Source organism: Bombina bombina, chromosome 1, assembly GCF_027579735.1.
Source record: "Bombina bombina isolate aBomBom1 chromosome 1, aBomBom1.pri, whole genome shotgun sequence".
Classification (NCBI taxonomy): domain Eukaryota; kingdom Metazoa; phylum Chordata; class Amphibia; order Anura; family Bombinatoridae; genus Bombina; species Bombina bombina.
In genome coordinates, this window is record NC_069499.1 from 1,325,292,398 (window position 1) to 1,325,307,419 (window position 15,022).

A 15,022-nucleotide genomic window follows, 5' to 3' on the forward strand; every position below is an offset into this window, starting at 1 on the left:
TAGACTTACAGGATGCATATCTTCATGTTCCGATTCATCCAGATCACTATCAGTTCCTGAGATTCTCTTTTCTAGACAAGCACTACCAATTTGTTGCTCTTCCTTTTGGCCTAGCGACAGCTCCAAGGATCTTTTCAAAGGTTCTTGGTGCCCTACTCTCTGTATTCAGAGAGCTGGGTATTGCGGTGTTTCCTTATTTGGACGATATCTTGGTACTTGCTCAGTCTTTACGTTCTGCAGAATCTCATACGAATCAACTAGTGTTGTTTCTTCAAAGACATGGTTGGAGGATCAATTTACCAAAAAGTTCTTTGATTCCTCAGACAAGGGTAACCTTTTTAGGTTTCCAAATAGATTCAGTATCCATGACTTTGTCTCTAACAGACAAGAGACGTCTGAAATTGGTTGCAGCCTGTCGGAACCTTCAGTCTCAGTCATTCCCTTCAGTAGCTATGTGCATGGAGGTTTTAGGTCTCATGACTGCAGCATTGGACGCGATCCCCTTTGCTCTTTTCACATGAGACCTCTTCAGCTTTGTTTGCTGAACCAATGGTGCAGGGATTATACAAGGATATCACAATTAATATCCTTAAATCCCAATGTTCGACTATCTCTGACTTGGTAGTTAGATCACCATCGTATAGTTCAAGGGGCCTCTTTTGTTTGTCCAACCTGGACTGTGATCACAACAGATGCGAGTCTTTCAGGTTGGGAAGCTGTCTGGGGATCTCTGACAGCACAAGGGGTTTGGAAATCTCAAGAGGCGAGATCAATATTTTGGAACTCCACGTGATTCTCAGAGCCTCTTCGGTTTTGGCCTCTATTGAAGAGAGAGCTGTTTATTTGTTTTCAGACAGACAATGTCACAACTGTGGCGTATGTCAAACCTCCGGCTATGAAAGAAGTATCCCGGATACTTGTTTGGGCAGAATCCAGCTCCTGTCTAATTTCTGCGGTCCATATCCCAGGTATAGACAATTGGGAAGCGGATTATCTCAGTTGTCAAGCTTTACATCCGGGAGAGTGGTCTCTTCACCCACATGTGTTTTTTCAAATTGTTCAGATGTGGGGGCTTCCAGAAATAGATCTGATGACATCTCATCTAAACAAGAAACTTCCCAGGTACCTGTCCAGGGATCCTCAGGCGGAAGCAGTGGATGCATTGACACTTCGTTGGAGTTATCAACCTGCCTATATTTTTCTGCCTCTAGTTCTTCTTCCAAGAGTGATTTCCAAGATCATCATGGAGCAATATTTTGTGCTGCTGGTGGCTCCAGCATGGGCTCATAGGTTTTGGTATGCGGATCTTGTTCGGATGTCCAGTTGCCAACCATGGCCACTTCCACTAAGGCCAGAGCTTCTATCTCATGGTCCGTTTTTCCATCAGGATCTCAAATCATTAAATTTGAAGGTATGGAAATTGAACGCTTAGTGCTTAGTCATAGAGGTTTCTCTGACTCAGTGATTAATACTATGTTGCAGGCTCGTTAATCTGTTTCTAGAAAGATTTATTATCGAGTTTGGAAGATTTACATTTCATGGTGTTCTTCTCATAAATTCTCTTGGCATTCTTTTAGAATTCCTATAATTTTACAGTTTCTTCAGGATGGTTTGGATAAGGGTTTGTCTGCGAGTTCCTTGAAAGGTCAAATCTCTGCTCTTTCTGTTTTATTCCACAGAAAAATTGCTAAACTCCCTGATATTCCTTGTTTTGTTCAGGCTTTGGTTAGTATCAAGCCTGTCATTAAATTAATCTCTCCTCCTTTGAGTCTTAATTTGGTTTTGAAGGCTTTACAGGCTCCTCCGTTTGAGCCTATGCATTCTTTGGACATTAAATTGCTTTCTTGGAAAGTGTTGTTTCTTTTGGCCATCTCTTCTGCTAGAAGGGTTTCTGAATTATCTGCTCTTTCTTGTGAGTCTCCTTTTCTGATTTTTCATCAGGATAAGGCAGTTTTGCGGACTTCATTTAAATTCTTACCTAAAGTTCTGAATTCCAACAACATTAGTAGGGAAATTGTTGTCCCTTCTTTGTGTCCCCATCCTAAGAATTCTTTGGAAAGATCTTTACATTCTTTGGATGTCGTGAAAGCTTTGAAATATTATGTTGAAGCTACTAAAGGTTTCAGGTGGACTTCTAGTCTATTTGTTATCTTTTCTGGTTCTAGGAAAGGTCAGAAGGCGTCTGCCATTTCTTTGGCATCTTGGTTAAAGCTTTTGATTCATCACGCTTATTTGGAGTCGGTAAATCCCAGCGTCAGAGGATTACAGCTCATTCTCCTAGGTCAGTTTCCACTTCCTGGGCTTTTAAGAATGAAGCTTCAGTTGATCAGATTTGCAAAGCAGCAACTTGGTCTTCTTTGCATACATTTACTAAATTCTACCATTTTGATGTTTTTTCTTCTTCAGAAGCAGTTTTTGGTAGAAAAGTTCTTCAGGCAGCTGTTTCAGTTTGATTCTTCTGCTTATAATTTCAGTTTTTTTCTTTTCCATTATAAGATTAAAACTATTGATTTGGGTTGTGGATTAATTTTTTCAGCTGAATTGGCTGTCTTTATTTCTTTCATGTAATTAGCAAGAGTCTATGAGCTAGTGACATATGGGATATACATTCCTACCAGGAGGGGCAAAGTTTCCCAAACCTTAAAATGCCTATAAATACACCCCTCACCACACCCACAATTCAGTTTTACAAACTTTGCCTCCCATGGAGGTGGTGAAGTAAGTTTGTGCTCGATTTCTACATTGATATGCGCTTCGCAGCAGGCTGAAGCCCGGTTTTCCTCTCAGAGTGCAGTTAATGTCAGAGGGATGTGAAGAGAGTATTGCCTATTTGAATACCATGGTCTTCCTCTAGGGGATCTATTTCATAGGTTCTCTGTTATCGGTCGTAGAGATTTCTTCTCCTACCTCCCTTTTCAGATCGACGATATACTCTTATATGCCATTACATCTACTGATTCTCGTTTCATTACTGGTTTGGCTATCTACTTTATGTAGATGAGTGTCTTTGGGTAAGTAAGTCTTATCTTTTATTTATGACACTCTCAGCTATGGTTGGGCACTTTATATGTAAAGTTCTAAATATATGTTTTATACTTATATTTGCCATGATTCAGGTCATTCAGTTTATTTTCCTTCTTTTAGACTGTCAGTTTCATTTTTTGGGAAAATGCATATGAATTAAAATATTTTTCTTACCTAAATTTTCAATTGACTTTTTTCCTTTAAATTGCGGGCTGTTAGGCTCGCGGGTGCAAAAAATGCTAGAATTTATTGCGTCATTTTTGGCGCAAGACTTTTTTTGCGCGAGATTGATGTTTGTCTGACGTCAATTACGTCATTTCCGGTGTCGTAGTTGACGCTGGAAGTTTTCACGTAGTTGCGTCATTTTTGGCTATTGTGTTTGTTGCAGACGTTTTTGGCACCAAAAAATATGTGGGCGTCATTCTTGCCGCCAGATTTTTAACATTATTTAAGTCTCATTTTTTAGTTGCTTCTGGTTTCTAGAGGCCTGTTCTGTTTGCATTTTTTTCCCATTCCTGAAACTGTCATTTAAGGAATTTGATAATTTTGCTTTATATGTTGTTTTTTCTATTACATATTGCAAGATATTCCAAAAACTGTTCCTGTATCAGAAAATACTGTGGGATTCCTGATGACTGATATCAGTCCTACCAAAGCTAAGTTCATTTATTTTAATGTTATGAATGTTTATCTTTAGCTATGGTTTGTAATAAGTTATTATGATAAACTTTTACATGCAGAGCCCATTAGTATTTATGCATTATCTATTGCTATTCTTTTTACATCTAATGTACAAGATATACTTAGGAATTTATAAGAATATTTTTCTAATTCTATTCTAAAGGCTTTGTCTGCCATCCCGCCTTCTAATAAAAATTTTAGGTCTTTTTTAAACTTCTCATTTAGTTGATGAAGTTTCAAATGACCAACAACATACTGAATTATCCTTCTCTGATTGTGTTTTTTCTCATTCAGAATATTCTTCATCAGATATTGACACTAACAAATCTACTTTTTTATTTTTAAATAGAGTACATTCATTCTTTGTTGAAAAGATGTTGATTATTTTGGATATTGAAGTAACTAGTTCTTTTGATTTTAAGACTAGCTAACATTTAAATTCTGCTTATTAACCTTTTGTGGTTTCTTCAGAGGTTTTTTTCCAGTTCCTGATACTAGGGAATGGAATAGGCCTGGAATTTCTTTTATTCCTTCTTTAAGGTTTTTAAATTGTATCCTTTGCCGGCAGTTAGTTTTAAGTTTTGAGGAAAGATCCCCCAAGTTAATGGGGCTCTCTCTACTCTTGCTAAACATACTACTATTCCTATAAGCAAATAGTATTTATTTTTTTCCTTCAGATGGGAAACTTGTAGTATCTTATTTAAGGAAAATTATTTATTTTCAGGTACTTTTCTTAGACCTGTAATTTATTTGGCTGATGTTGCAACTGCTTCAACTTTCTGGTTGGATACTTTAGTGCAACAAGTATCGGATTATGATTTGTTTAGCATTGTTAAGTTGATCAACATGCTAATAATTTCATTTGTGTCGTCATTTTTTTGATATTTTCGCAAATGAGGTTTAATCTATGTCTTTAGCTATTTTAGCTAGAAGAACTTTGTGACTTCAATCTTGGAATGCTAATTTGATTTCTAAATTCCATATTTCTTTTTTTCCAAGGTAATCAATTATTTGGTTCACAATTGGATTCAATTCTTCTACTGTTACTCTGGGCTTCAAGATTGAGTTCTAAGACTAAATCTTCAGCTTATATTAGTTTTTGTTCTTACTAAGGAACGGAATCCTAATTCTTCCCCAAGTAACATGTTTATAATTGGAAGTTTTCTTCATTCAATTTAAGCCATTTAAAATATCAAAGTCAGCTCCCCAAATTTGCATGTAGGTGCGGTTCTTATTCAAGCTTAGCTGGTAAGGGGCAGGTTAAGACATTTTTAAAATTTGTTTGGTTCAATTCGGTCCAAACTTCTTAGATTTGGGTACAGAATAGGATTCAGAGTAAAACCGCCTGTGAGAAGTCTTTTTTTCTCTAACATATTCCAGCTATTCCAGTAAGGCTCACACTTTCCTGAAGTGTGTTTCAGACCTGTATGTATTGGGTACTTGTGAAGCGCGGCTGGTCACCCGTTGGGGCTCAAGGCGCTGCTCAGACCTGGAGTTTTCTGGGGTATTTTTACCAGTTACATTTTAGGAACAGGGTTTGGGGGTTTTATTCAAAACTATTCATTGTCCCAAAGATAGAAAATCTTTTTGAATTGTCATATAAGTGTACCATCTTTTAGAATGGTGTTTATATGGTCTATTCTGCCTTTTGGTCAGTGAGGGCATTATTTGTTTACAATAGATACAATAGATGCATATCTTCATTTTCTGTTTTCATTCAGATTATTTTCATTTTCTGAGATTCTCTTTTTTTGACAAGCATTACCAATTTGTTGCTTTTCCTTCTGGTCTAGCGACAGCTCTAAGAATCTTTTCAAGGTTCTCAGTGTTTCCTTATTTGGACGGTCTCGTGGTACTGACTCAGTCTTTTTGTTCTGCGGAATCTCATACGATTCAACTTTTGTTGTTTCTTCAAGACATGGTTAGAGGATCTTTTTATCAAAAACTCCTTGATTCCTCAGACAAGGGTCACCTTTTTTAGGTTTCCAGATAGATTGTGTCAATGTCTTTGTCTTTAACAGACAAGTGACAATTTTATTGGGTTCCGTTTGTCGGAACCTTCAGTCTCTATTATTTCCTTCAGTTGCTATATGCATGGAAGTTTTAGGTCTCATGGCTGCAGCATTGGATTCGATTCCCTTTGCTCATTTTCATAAGAAACCTTTCCAGTTTTTTATGCTGAATTAATGGTGCAGGGATTCTAGGATATCACTTTTTATATCTTTGAATCCCAGTGTTCAACTATCTTTGACTTGGTGGTTAGATCACCATCATATAGGTCTAAGGGTCTCTTCGGTTCATTCAACCTGGACCATGATCACTACAGATGCGAGTCTTTTAGGTTGGGAGGCTGTCTGGGAATCTCTGTCAGCACAAGGGGTTTGGAAATCTCAGGAGGCGAGATTACCATTCGATATTTTGGAACTCCGTGCATTTCTCAGAGTTCTTCAGTTTTGGCTTCTTTTTGAAGAGAGAAACGTTTTCAGACAGACAATGTCACAACTGTGGCGTATGTCAATCATCAGGGTGGGACTCTCAGTCCTTAGGCTGTAAAAGAAGTATCTCGGATACTTGCTTGGGCTAAATCCAGATCCTGTCTAATTTCTGTGGTCCATTTCACAGGTATAGACAATTGGGAAGCGGATTATCTCTGTCAATCAAGCTTTACATCCGGGAGAATGGTCTCTACCCAGATGTGTTTTTTCAAATTGTTCAGATGTGAGGGCTTCCAGAAATAGATCTGATGGCATCTCATCTAAACAAGGAACTTCCCAGGGGCCTATTCAGGTCCGGGGATCCTCAGGCTGAAGCAGTGTATGCATTGACAATTCCTTGGAGTTATCAATCTGCCTATATTTTTTCGCCTCTGGTTCTTCTTTTTAGAGTGATTTTCAAAATCATTAGGGAACAATCTTTTGTGTTGCTGGTGGCTCCAGCATGGCCGCACAGGTTTTGGTATATGGTTCTTGTTCGGATGTCCAGTTGCCAATCTTGGTCACTTCCATTAAGGCCAGACCTTATATATATAATATATAATATAGTTTCTTCAGGATGGTTTGAATAAGGGTTTTTGTCTGCAAGTTCCTTGAAAGGACAAATCTCTGCTTTTTCTGTGCTGTTTTCACAGAAAAATTTGCTAATCTTTCTGTTATTCATTGTTTTGTTCAGGCTTTGGTTCGTATCAAGCCTGTCTTTAAGCCAATTTCTCCTCCTTGGAGTCTTAATTTGGTTCTGAGGGCTTTATAGGCTCTTCCGTTTGAGCATATGCTTTCTTTAGGACATTAAAATTACTTTCATGGAAAGTATTGTTCCTTTTAGACATCTCTTCAGCTAGAACAGTTTTTGAATTATCTGCTCTTTCTTGTGAGTCTCCTTTTTCTGATTTTTCATCAGGATAAGGTGGTTTTGCTGTCTTCATTTAAATTTTTACCTAAAGTTGTGAATTCTAACAACATTAGTAGAGGAATTATTGTCCCTTCCTTGTGTCCTAATCCTAAGAATTCTTTGGAAAGATTCTTACATTCTTTGGATGTGGTAAGAGTTTTGAAATATTATGTTGAAGCTACTCAGATTTCAGAAAGACTTCTAGTCTATTTGTTATTTTTTCTGGTTTTAGGAAAGGTCAGAAGGCTTCTGCCATTTCTTTGGCATCTTGGTTAACGCTTTTGATTCATCATGTTTATTTGGAGTCGGTTTAATCCCCGCCTCAGAGGATTACGGCTCATTCTACTAGGTCAGTTTCTACTTCCTGGGTTTTTAAGAATGAAGCTTCTGTTGATCAGATTTGCAAAGCAACGACTTGGTCTTCTTTGCATACTTTTACTAAATTCTACCATTTTGATGTTTTCTCTTCTTCAGAAGCAGTTTTTGGTAGAATAGTACTTCAGGCAGCTGTTTCAGTTTGATTCTTCTGCTTATAATTTCAGTTTTTTTCATTATAAAAATTGAAATTTTTGATTTGGGTTGTGGATTAATTTTTCAGCGGAATTGGCTGTCTTTATTTTATCCCTCCCTCTCTAGTGACTCTTGCGTGGAAGTTCCACATCTTGGGTATCTGCTATCCCATACGTCACTAGCTTATGGACTTGCCAATTACATGAAAGAAAACATAATTTATGTAAGAATTTACCTCATTTCTTTCATATTGGCAAGAGTCCATGAGGCCAACCCTTTTATGGTGGTTATGATTTTTTTGTATAAAGCATATTTATTCCAATTCCTTTGTTTATGCTTTTTGCTCCTTTCTTTATCACCCCACTTCTTGGCTATTCGTTAAACTGAATTGTGGGTGTGGTGAGGGGTGTATTTATAGGCATTTTGAGGTTTGGGAAACTTTGCCCCTCCTGGTAGGATTGTATATCCCATACGTCACTAGCTCATGGCAATGCCAATATGAAAGAAATTAATTTATCAGGTTAATTCTTACATAAATTATGTTTTATTTTCCAATGCCCCTTTAATGCAGCATGGAAATGCCTCTTGAATGCTTGAAAAATCTCAAAAATGTATCGCCCTAGTTTCACAGCAGGGGCCAAATTGTTTAAGAGAACTTAAAATGATCCAATTAAACAAGTCTACAACCACTACCCTAGTGCGTCTTTCCAAGGATGGTTAAATACTGATCTTCTTAACCTATAACCCATAACTTTGTTTTCCAGATTCATGTTTGTCTTTGAAATAACCCTTCGGAAATCTTTTGAAGTCTTATTTAGGAACATTGTTTGATTATTTTTTTTTAAACGTAAATACTGACATAATTAATCTAGAGATTTGTGTTTTTTATATCTATTTTTATGATTCGGGGTGTGTGACTGTCCACCAGTAGAGTGGTGGGTGTTTTGTATCAGCCAGTGAGCTTTTTTTCACAGACCTGTATTGCACAGACGTGCTTTTAGAATGGTCTAATATTCCTATGTATCACTATGAAGGGGTAAAGTAGCAAGGGGTATAGGCTGCCATGAAAAAGCAGCAAGTTCTCTTGAAAGGACAGCAATCTAAAAGCTACATCGAGTATACACATCTAGTAAAAAATAAAATAAAGTATGGGGTCTAGATTTTGCTATAAAAAGACAGCAGCGTGTGACACATTATTAAAATGTTCTCTTAATTCACCTGCTTTCTTCCCCTTATATTTCCTTTTACAACCTGAAAGTCATAGAAATGTCCATGATTACAAGATTCATGTTTATTGCCATGCTGTTTTCAAGTTGTATACTGCTGAATACCCTAACTATAACTCTCAGAATTATTATGGATCCTTTGAATGATAGTTCCCCCAAATAAACCTTTTGATATATGTTTTAGTTCTCTTGTCAACTCACATAATCATTCTTATAGGTCTGTAAAAGTTTAAAGGTAGATTCTAAGCTTTTGTGATAGTTCCTCTATATCTAGTGTATTATATTTTAATTTATGCCTTCCCCTCTTTAAAAGCTGCACAATTTGATGGGACTGTACAGATAAGAATACATATAAGATATTGGAACAAATTATATTCAAGCTGGATTTTAAAAGTAGTTTGTTCTCCTTGATGTTGACACTGAGTACTTTCATATTATACGTTAATTTGTGTTTCCTTTTTCAGGATTGCAACTGCTTAGCAAGTCAGGCCATCTTACTCAGTATTCTACTGAAAAGAGAAGGACCCCATTTCATTACTAAGGAGGGTGAGTTATCATGTGTTACTTAAATTATTTATGTACACTGACATTTACAAAGCATGTAAGGCAACAAACACACGCCTGTATGTACAGCTGGCATACACAAAATATAAGGTCTCGCCTTCCATGCAGGTTACAACTACTTATGCTTTTCACGTGTGCACTTTATAGAATTCTCTCTCATTCTCTTACAAAAAGGTTGTATTGCTGCTTATTCTTCTTTTTAGACTGGGGAACTCCATTTTGTTAGTACAGCTGCTCAGCTCTAGGCTCTTTGTAACTGTACAGCTCCAGGCTTCCAGTGAAGCTTTTTATAGTGCCAGTATTCCTCTGCAGCTATATACTGAAACTTAAAATGTTATCTTTGTTTCAACAAAAGCACAGAAGCAGAAGAACATTCTAACAAACACTGCAAACTTATAGAGCCAGATTGTATATTGCTCTTCTTCCTGTTTTAATCTAGCCATCTTTCTAGCCTTTCACAGAAAGCTAATGTGAGCTATTGCAATCGGGGCAGGTCAGTACATTTTGTACAATATACTATATGGCCAAAAGTCTGTGGACACCCTACTAATTATTGAGTTCAAGTGTTTCAGCCACACCTATTGCTTTGGGGTATAAAATTCAGCACATTGCCATGAAATCTCTATAGACTAGCATTGGAAGGAAAATGAGTCCTAATGAAGGGCTCAGTAACTTTAACTATGCCTCTGTCATAGGATGCCACCTTTTCCACAAGTCAGTTTGTGAAATTTCTGCCCTACTAGATCTGCTTCTATCAACTGTAAGTATTATTGTGAAGTGGAAGCATCTAGTAGAATTTACCAAATGACCCCACAAACTCACAGAGCAGGACTGCCGAGTGCTGAAGTGTGTAGCGCATACAATTCTCCCAGCATCACTCACTCCAGATTTCCAAACTGCCTCTTGAAGTGAAATTAGCACAGGAACTGTGTGTCTGGAACTTCATTAAATGAGTTTCTATGGTAGAGTAGCTCAAATCAACATGCACAATGCCAAGGGTGTGCTGGAGTCGTGTAAAGCATGTCAGCACTGGACTCTGACCAGTGGAATGTGCTGTCTGAAATGATTAATCTTTCTACAATATCTGGCAGTCTGATGGAATAATCTTGGTGTAGCGGATGCCAGGAGAACACTACCTGCAAGAATGGAGGAGGGATAATGGTCTGGGCTGTTTTTCAGGGTTTGGGCTAGTGTCCTTTGTGCCATTGAATGGTAGTCTTAATGCTATATGATACAAAGACATTTAAAACAACTGGGTGCTTTCAACTTTGCGGCAACATTTTAGCGATGGCCCTTTATTGTTCCAGCATGACTGTTCCCCTGTTCACATAGCGAGGTAATGAAGACATGTTTTGATGAGTTTGGTGTGGAGGAACTCAAGTGGCCTACACAGTGCCCTAACCTCAACCTATTAATCACATTTGGGATGAATTGAATTCTCCTTCCAACAAGTGTATGTTACATGTTTGTTTATTTTTTTCCAGTTATTTAAAATATAGGTTAAGTTTCTTTCATGTAATTAGCAAGAGTCCATGAGCTAGTGACGTATGGGATATACATTCCTACCAGGAGGGGCAAAATTTCCCAAACCTCAAAATGCCTATAAATACACCCCTCACCACACCCACAAATCAGTTTTACAAACTTTGCCTCCTATGGAGGTGGTGAAGTAAGTTTGTGCTAGATTCTACGTTGATATGCGCTCCGCAGCAGGTTGGAGCCCGGTTTTCCTCTCAGCGTGCAGTGAATGTCAGAGGGATGTGAAGAGAGTATTGCCTGTTTGAATTCAATGATCTCCTTCTACGGGGTCTATTTCATAGGTTCTCTGTTATCGGTCGTAGAGATTCATCTCTTACCTCCCTTTTCAGATCGACGATATACTCTTATATATTTACCATTACCTCTGCTGATTTTCGTTTCAGTACTGGTTTGGCTTTCTACAAACATGTAGATGAGTGTCCTGGGGTAAGTAAGTCTTATTTTCTGTGACACTCTAAAGCTATGGTTGGGCACTTTTTTATAAAGTTCTAAATATATGTATTCAAACATTTATTTGCCTTGACTCAGGATGTTCAACATTCCTTTTTTCAGACAGTCAGTTTCATATTTGGGATAATGCATTTGAATCAATCATTTTTTCTTACCTTAAAATTTGACTTTTTCCCTGTGGGCTGTTAGGCTCGCGGGGGCTGAAAATGCTTCATTTTATTGCGTCATTCTTGGCGCGGACTTTTTTGGCGCAAAAATCTTTTCCGTTTCCGGCGTCATACGTGTCGCCGGAAGTTGCATCATTTTTTGACGTTCTTTTGCGCCAAAAATGTCGGCATTCCGGATGTGGCGTCATTTTTGGCGCCAAAAGCATTTAGGCGCCAAATAATGTGGGCGTCTTATTTGGCGCTAAAAAAATTTGGGCGTCGCTTTTGTCTCCACATTATTTAAGTCTCATTTTTCATTGCTTCTGGTTGCTAGAAGCTTGTTCTTTGGCATTTTTTCCCATTCCTGAAACTGTCATTTAAGGAATTTGATCAATTTTGCTTTATATGTTGTTTTTTCTCTTACATATTGCAAGATGTCTCACGTTGCATCTGAGTAAGAAGAAACTTCAGGAAAATCGCTGCCTGGTGCTGGAACTACCAAAGCTAAGTGTATCTGCTGTAAACTTTTGGTAGTTGTTCCTCCAGCTGTTGTTTGTATTAAATGTCATGACAAACTTGTTAATGCAGAAAATATTTCCTTTAGTAAAGTACCATTACCTGTTGCAGTTCCCTCAACATCTAATGTTCAGAGTGTTCCTGATAACATAAGAGATTTTGTTTCTGAATCCATTAAGAAGGCTATGTCTGTTATTCCTCCTTCTAGTAAATATAAAAAATCTTTTAAAACTTCTCTTTATCCAGATGAATTTTTAAATGAACATCATCATTCTGATTCTAATGATTCTTCTGGTTCAGAGGACTCTGTCTCAGAGGTTGATGCTGATAAATCTTCATATTTATTTAAAATGGAATTTATTCGTTCTTTACTTAAAGAAGTCCTAATTGCATTAGAAATTGAGGATTCTGGTCCTCTTGATACTAAATCTAAACGTTTAGACAAGGTCTTTAAATCTCCTGTAGTTATTCCAGAAGTTTTTCCTGTTCCAGGTGCTATTTCTGAAGTAATTTCCAGAGAATGGAATAATTTGGGTAATTCATTTACTCCTTCTAAACGTTTTAAGCAATTATATCCTGTGCCGTCCGACAGATTAGAGTTTTGGGACAAAATCCCTAAAGTTGATGGGGCTATTTCTACCCTTGCTAAACGTACTACTATTCCTACGGCAGATGGTACTTCCTTTAAGGATCCTCTAGATAGGAAAATTGAATCCTTTCTAAGAAAAGCTTATTTGTGTTCAGGTAATCTTCTTAGACCTGCTATATCTTTGGCGGATGTTGCTGCAGCTTCAACTTTTTGGTTGGAAACTTTAGCACAACAAGTAACAGATCATGATTCTCATAACATTATTATTCTGCTTCAACATGCTAATAATTTTATCTGTGATGCCATTTTTGATATTATCAGAGTTGATGTCAGGTTTATGTCTCTAGCTATTTTAGCTAGAAGAGCTTTATGGCTTAAAACTTGGAATGCTGATATGTCTTCTAAATCGACTCTACTTTCCCTTTCTTTCCAGGGTAATAAATTATTTGGTTCTCAGTTGGATTCTATTATCTCAACTGTTACTGGTGGGAAAGGAACTTTTTTACCGCAGGATAAAAAATCTAAGGGTAAAAACAGGGCTAATAATCGTTTTCGTTCCTTTCGTTTCAACAAAGAACAAAAGCCTGATCCTTCATCCTCAGGAGCAGTTTCAGTTTGGAAACCATCTCCAGTCTGGAATAAATCCAAGCCTTCTAGAAAAGCAAAGTCAGCTTCTAAGTCCACATGAAGGTGCGGCCCTCATTCCAGCTCAGCTGGTAGGGGGCAGATTACGTTTTTTCAAAGAAATTTGGATCGATTCTGTTCACAATCTTTGGATTCAGAACATTGTTTCAGAAGGGTACAGAATTGGTTTCAAGATAAGACCTCCTGCAAAGAGATTTTTTCTTTCCCGTGTCCCAGTAAACCCAGCGAAAGCTCAAGCATTTCTGAAGTTGGCTGGAGTAATTATGCCAGTTCCAGTTCTGGAACAGGGGCTGGGGTTTTCATTGTACCAAAGAAGGAGAATTCCTTCAGACCAGTTCTGGATCTAAAAATATTGAATTGTTATGTAAGGATACCAACATTCAAAATGGTAACTATAAGGACTATCCTGCCTTTTGTTCAGCAAGGGCATTATATGTCTACAATAGATTTACAGGATGCATATCTGCATATTCCGATTCATCCAGCTCATACGAATCGACTTGTGTTGTTTCTTCAAGATCATGGTTGGAGGATCAATTCACTAAAAAGTTCATTGATTCCTCAGACAAGGGTAACCTTTTTGGGTTTCCAGATAGATTCAGTGTCCATGACTCTGTCTTTGACAGACAAGAGACGTCTAAAATTGATTTCAGCTTGTCGAAACCTTCAGTCACAATCATTCCCTTCGGTAGCCTTTTGCATGGAAATTTTAGGGCTTATGACTGCTGCATCGGACGCGATCCCCTTTGCTCGTTTTCACATGCGACCTCTTCAGCTCTGTATGCTGAACCAATGGTGCAGGGATTACACAAAGATATCTCAATTAATATCTTTAAAACCGATTGTACGACACACTCTAACGTGGTGGACAGATCACCATCGTTTAGTTCAGGGGGCTTCTTTTGTTCTTCCGACCTGGACTGTAATTTCAACAGATGCAAGTCTTACAGGTTGGGGAGCTGTGTGGGGATCTCTGACGGCACAAGGGGTTTGGGAATCTCAGGAGGTGAGATTACCGATCAATATTTTGGAACTCCGTGCAATTTTCAGAGCTCTTCAGTCTTGGCCTCTTCTGAAGAGAGAATCGTTCATTTGTTTTCAGACAGACAATGTCACAACTGTGGCATACATCAATCATCAGGGGGGGACTCACAGTCCTCTGGCTATGAAAGAAGTATCTCGAATTCTGGTTTGGGCGGAATCCAGCTCCTGTCTAATCTCTGCGGTTCATATCCCAGGTATAGACAATTGGGAAGCGGATTATCTCAGTCGCCAAACGTTGCATCCGGGCGAATGGTCTCTTCACCCAGAGGTATTTCTTCAGATTGTTCAAATGTGGGAACTTCCAGAAATAGATCTGATGGCTTCTCATCTAAACAAGAAACTTCCCAGGTATCTGTCCAGATCCCGGGATCCTCAGGCAGAGGCAGTGGATGCATTATCACTTCCTTGGAAGTATCATCCTGCCTATATCTTTCCGCCTCTAGTTCTTCTTCCAAGAGTAATCTCCAAGATTCTGAAGGAATGCTCGTTTGTCCTGCTGGTAGCTCCAGCATGGCCTCACAGGTTTTGGTATGCGGATCTTGTCCGGATGGCCTCTTGCCAACCGTGGACTCTTCCATTAAGACCAGACCTTCTGTCGCAAGGTCCTTTTTTCCATCAGGATCTCAAATCCTTAAATTTAAAGGTATGGAGATTGAACGCTTGATTCTTGGTCAAAGAGGTTTCTCTGACTCGGTGATTAATAC

At 38.2% G+C, this 15,022-nt stretch overlaps 1 protein-coding gene across 3 annotated transcripts in view; it reads left to right on the forward strand.

Annotated features, from left to right (window-relative positions):
- Positions 1 to 15,022, forward strand: part of PHKB (phosphorylase kinase regulatory subunit beta) — a 1,109,273-nt gene that overhangs the window by 953,849 nt on the left and 140,402 nt on the right. For all 3 annotated transcript variants that reach the window (XM_053701982.1, XM_053701974.1, XM_053701966.1), the window contains one exon: positions 9,290 to 9,371. In XM_053701982.1, the coding sequence (XP_053557957.1) occupies positions 9,290 to 9,371 (82 nt within the window). The remainder of the gene's footprint in view (positions 1 to 9,289; positions 9,372 to 15,022) is intronic.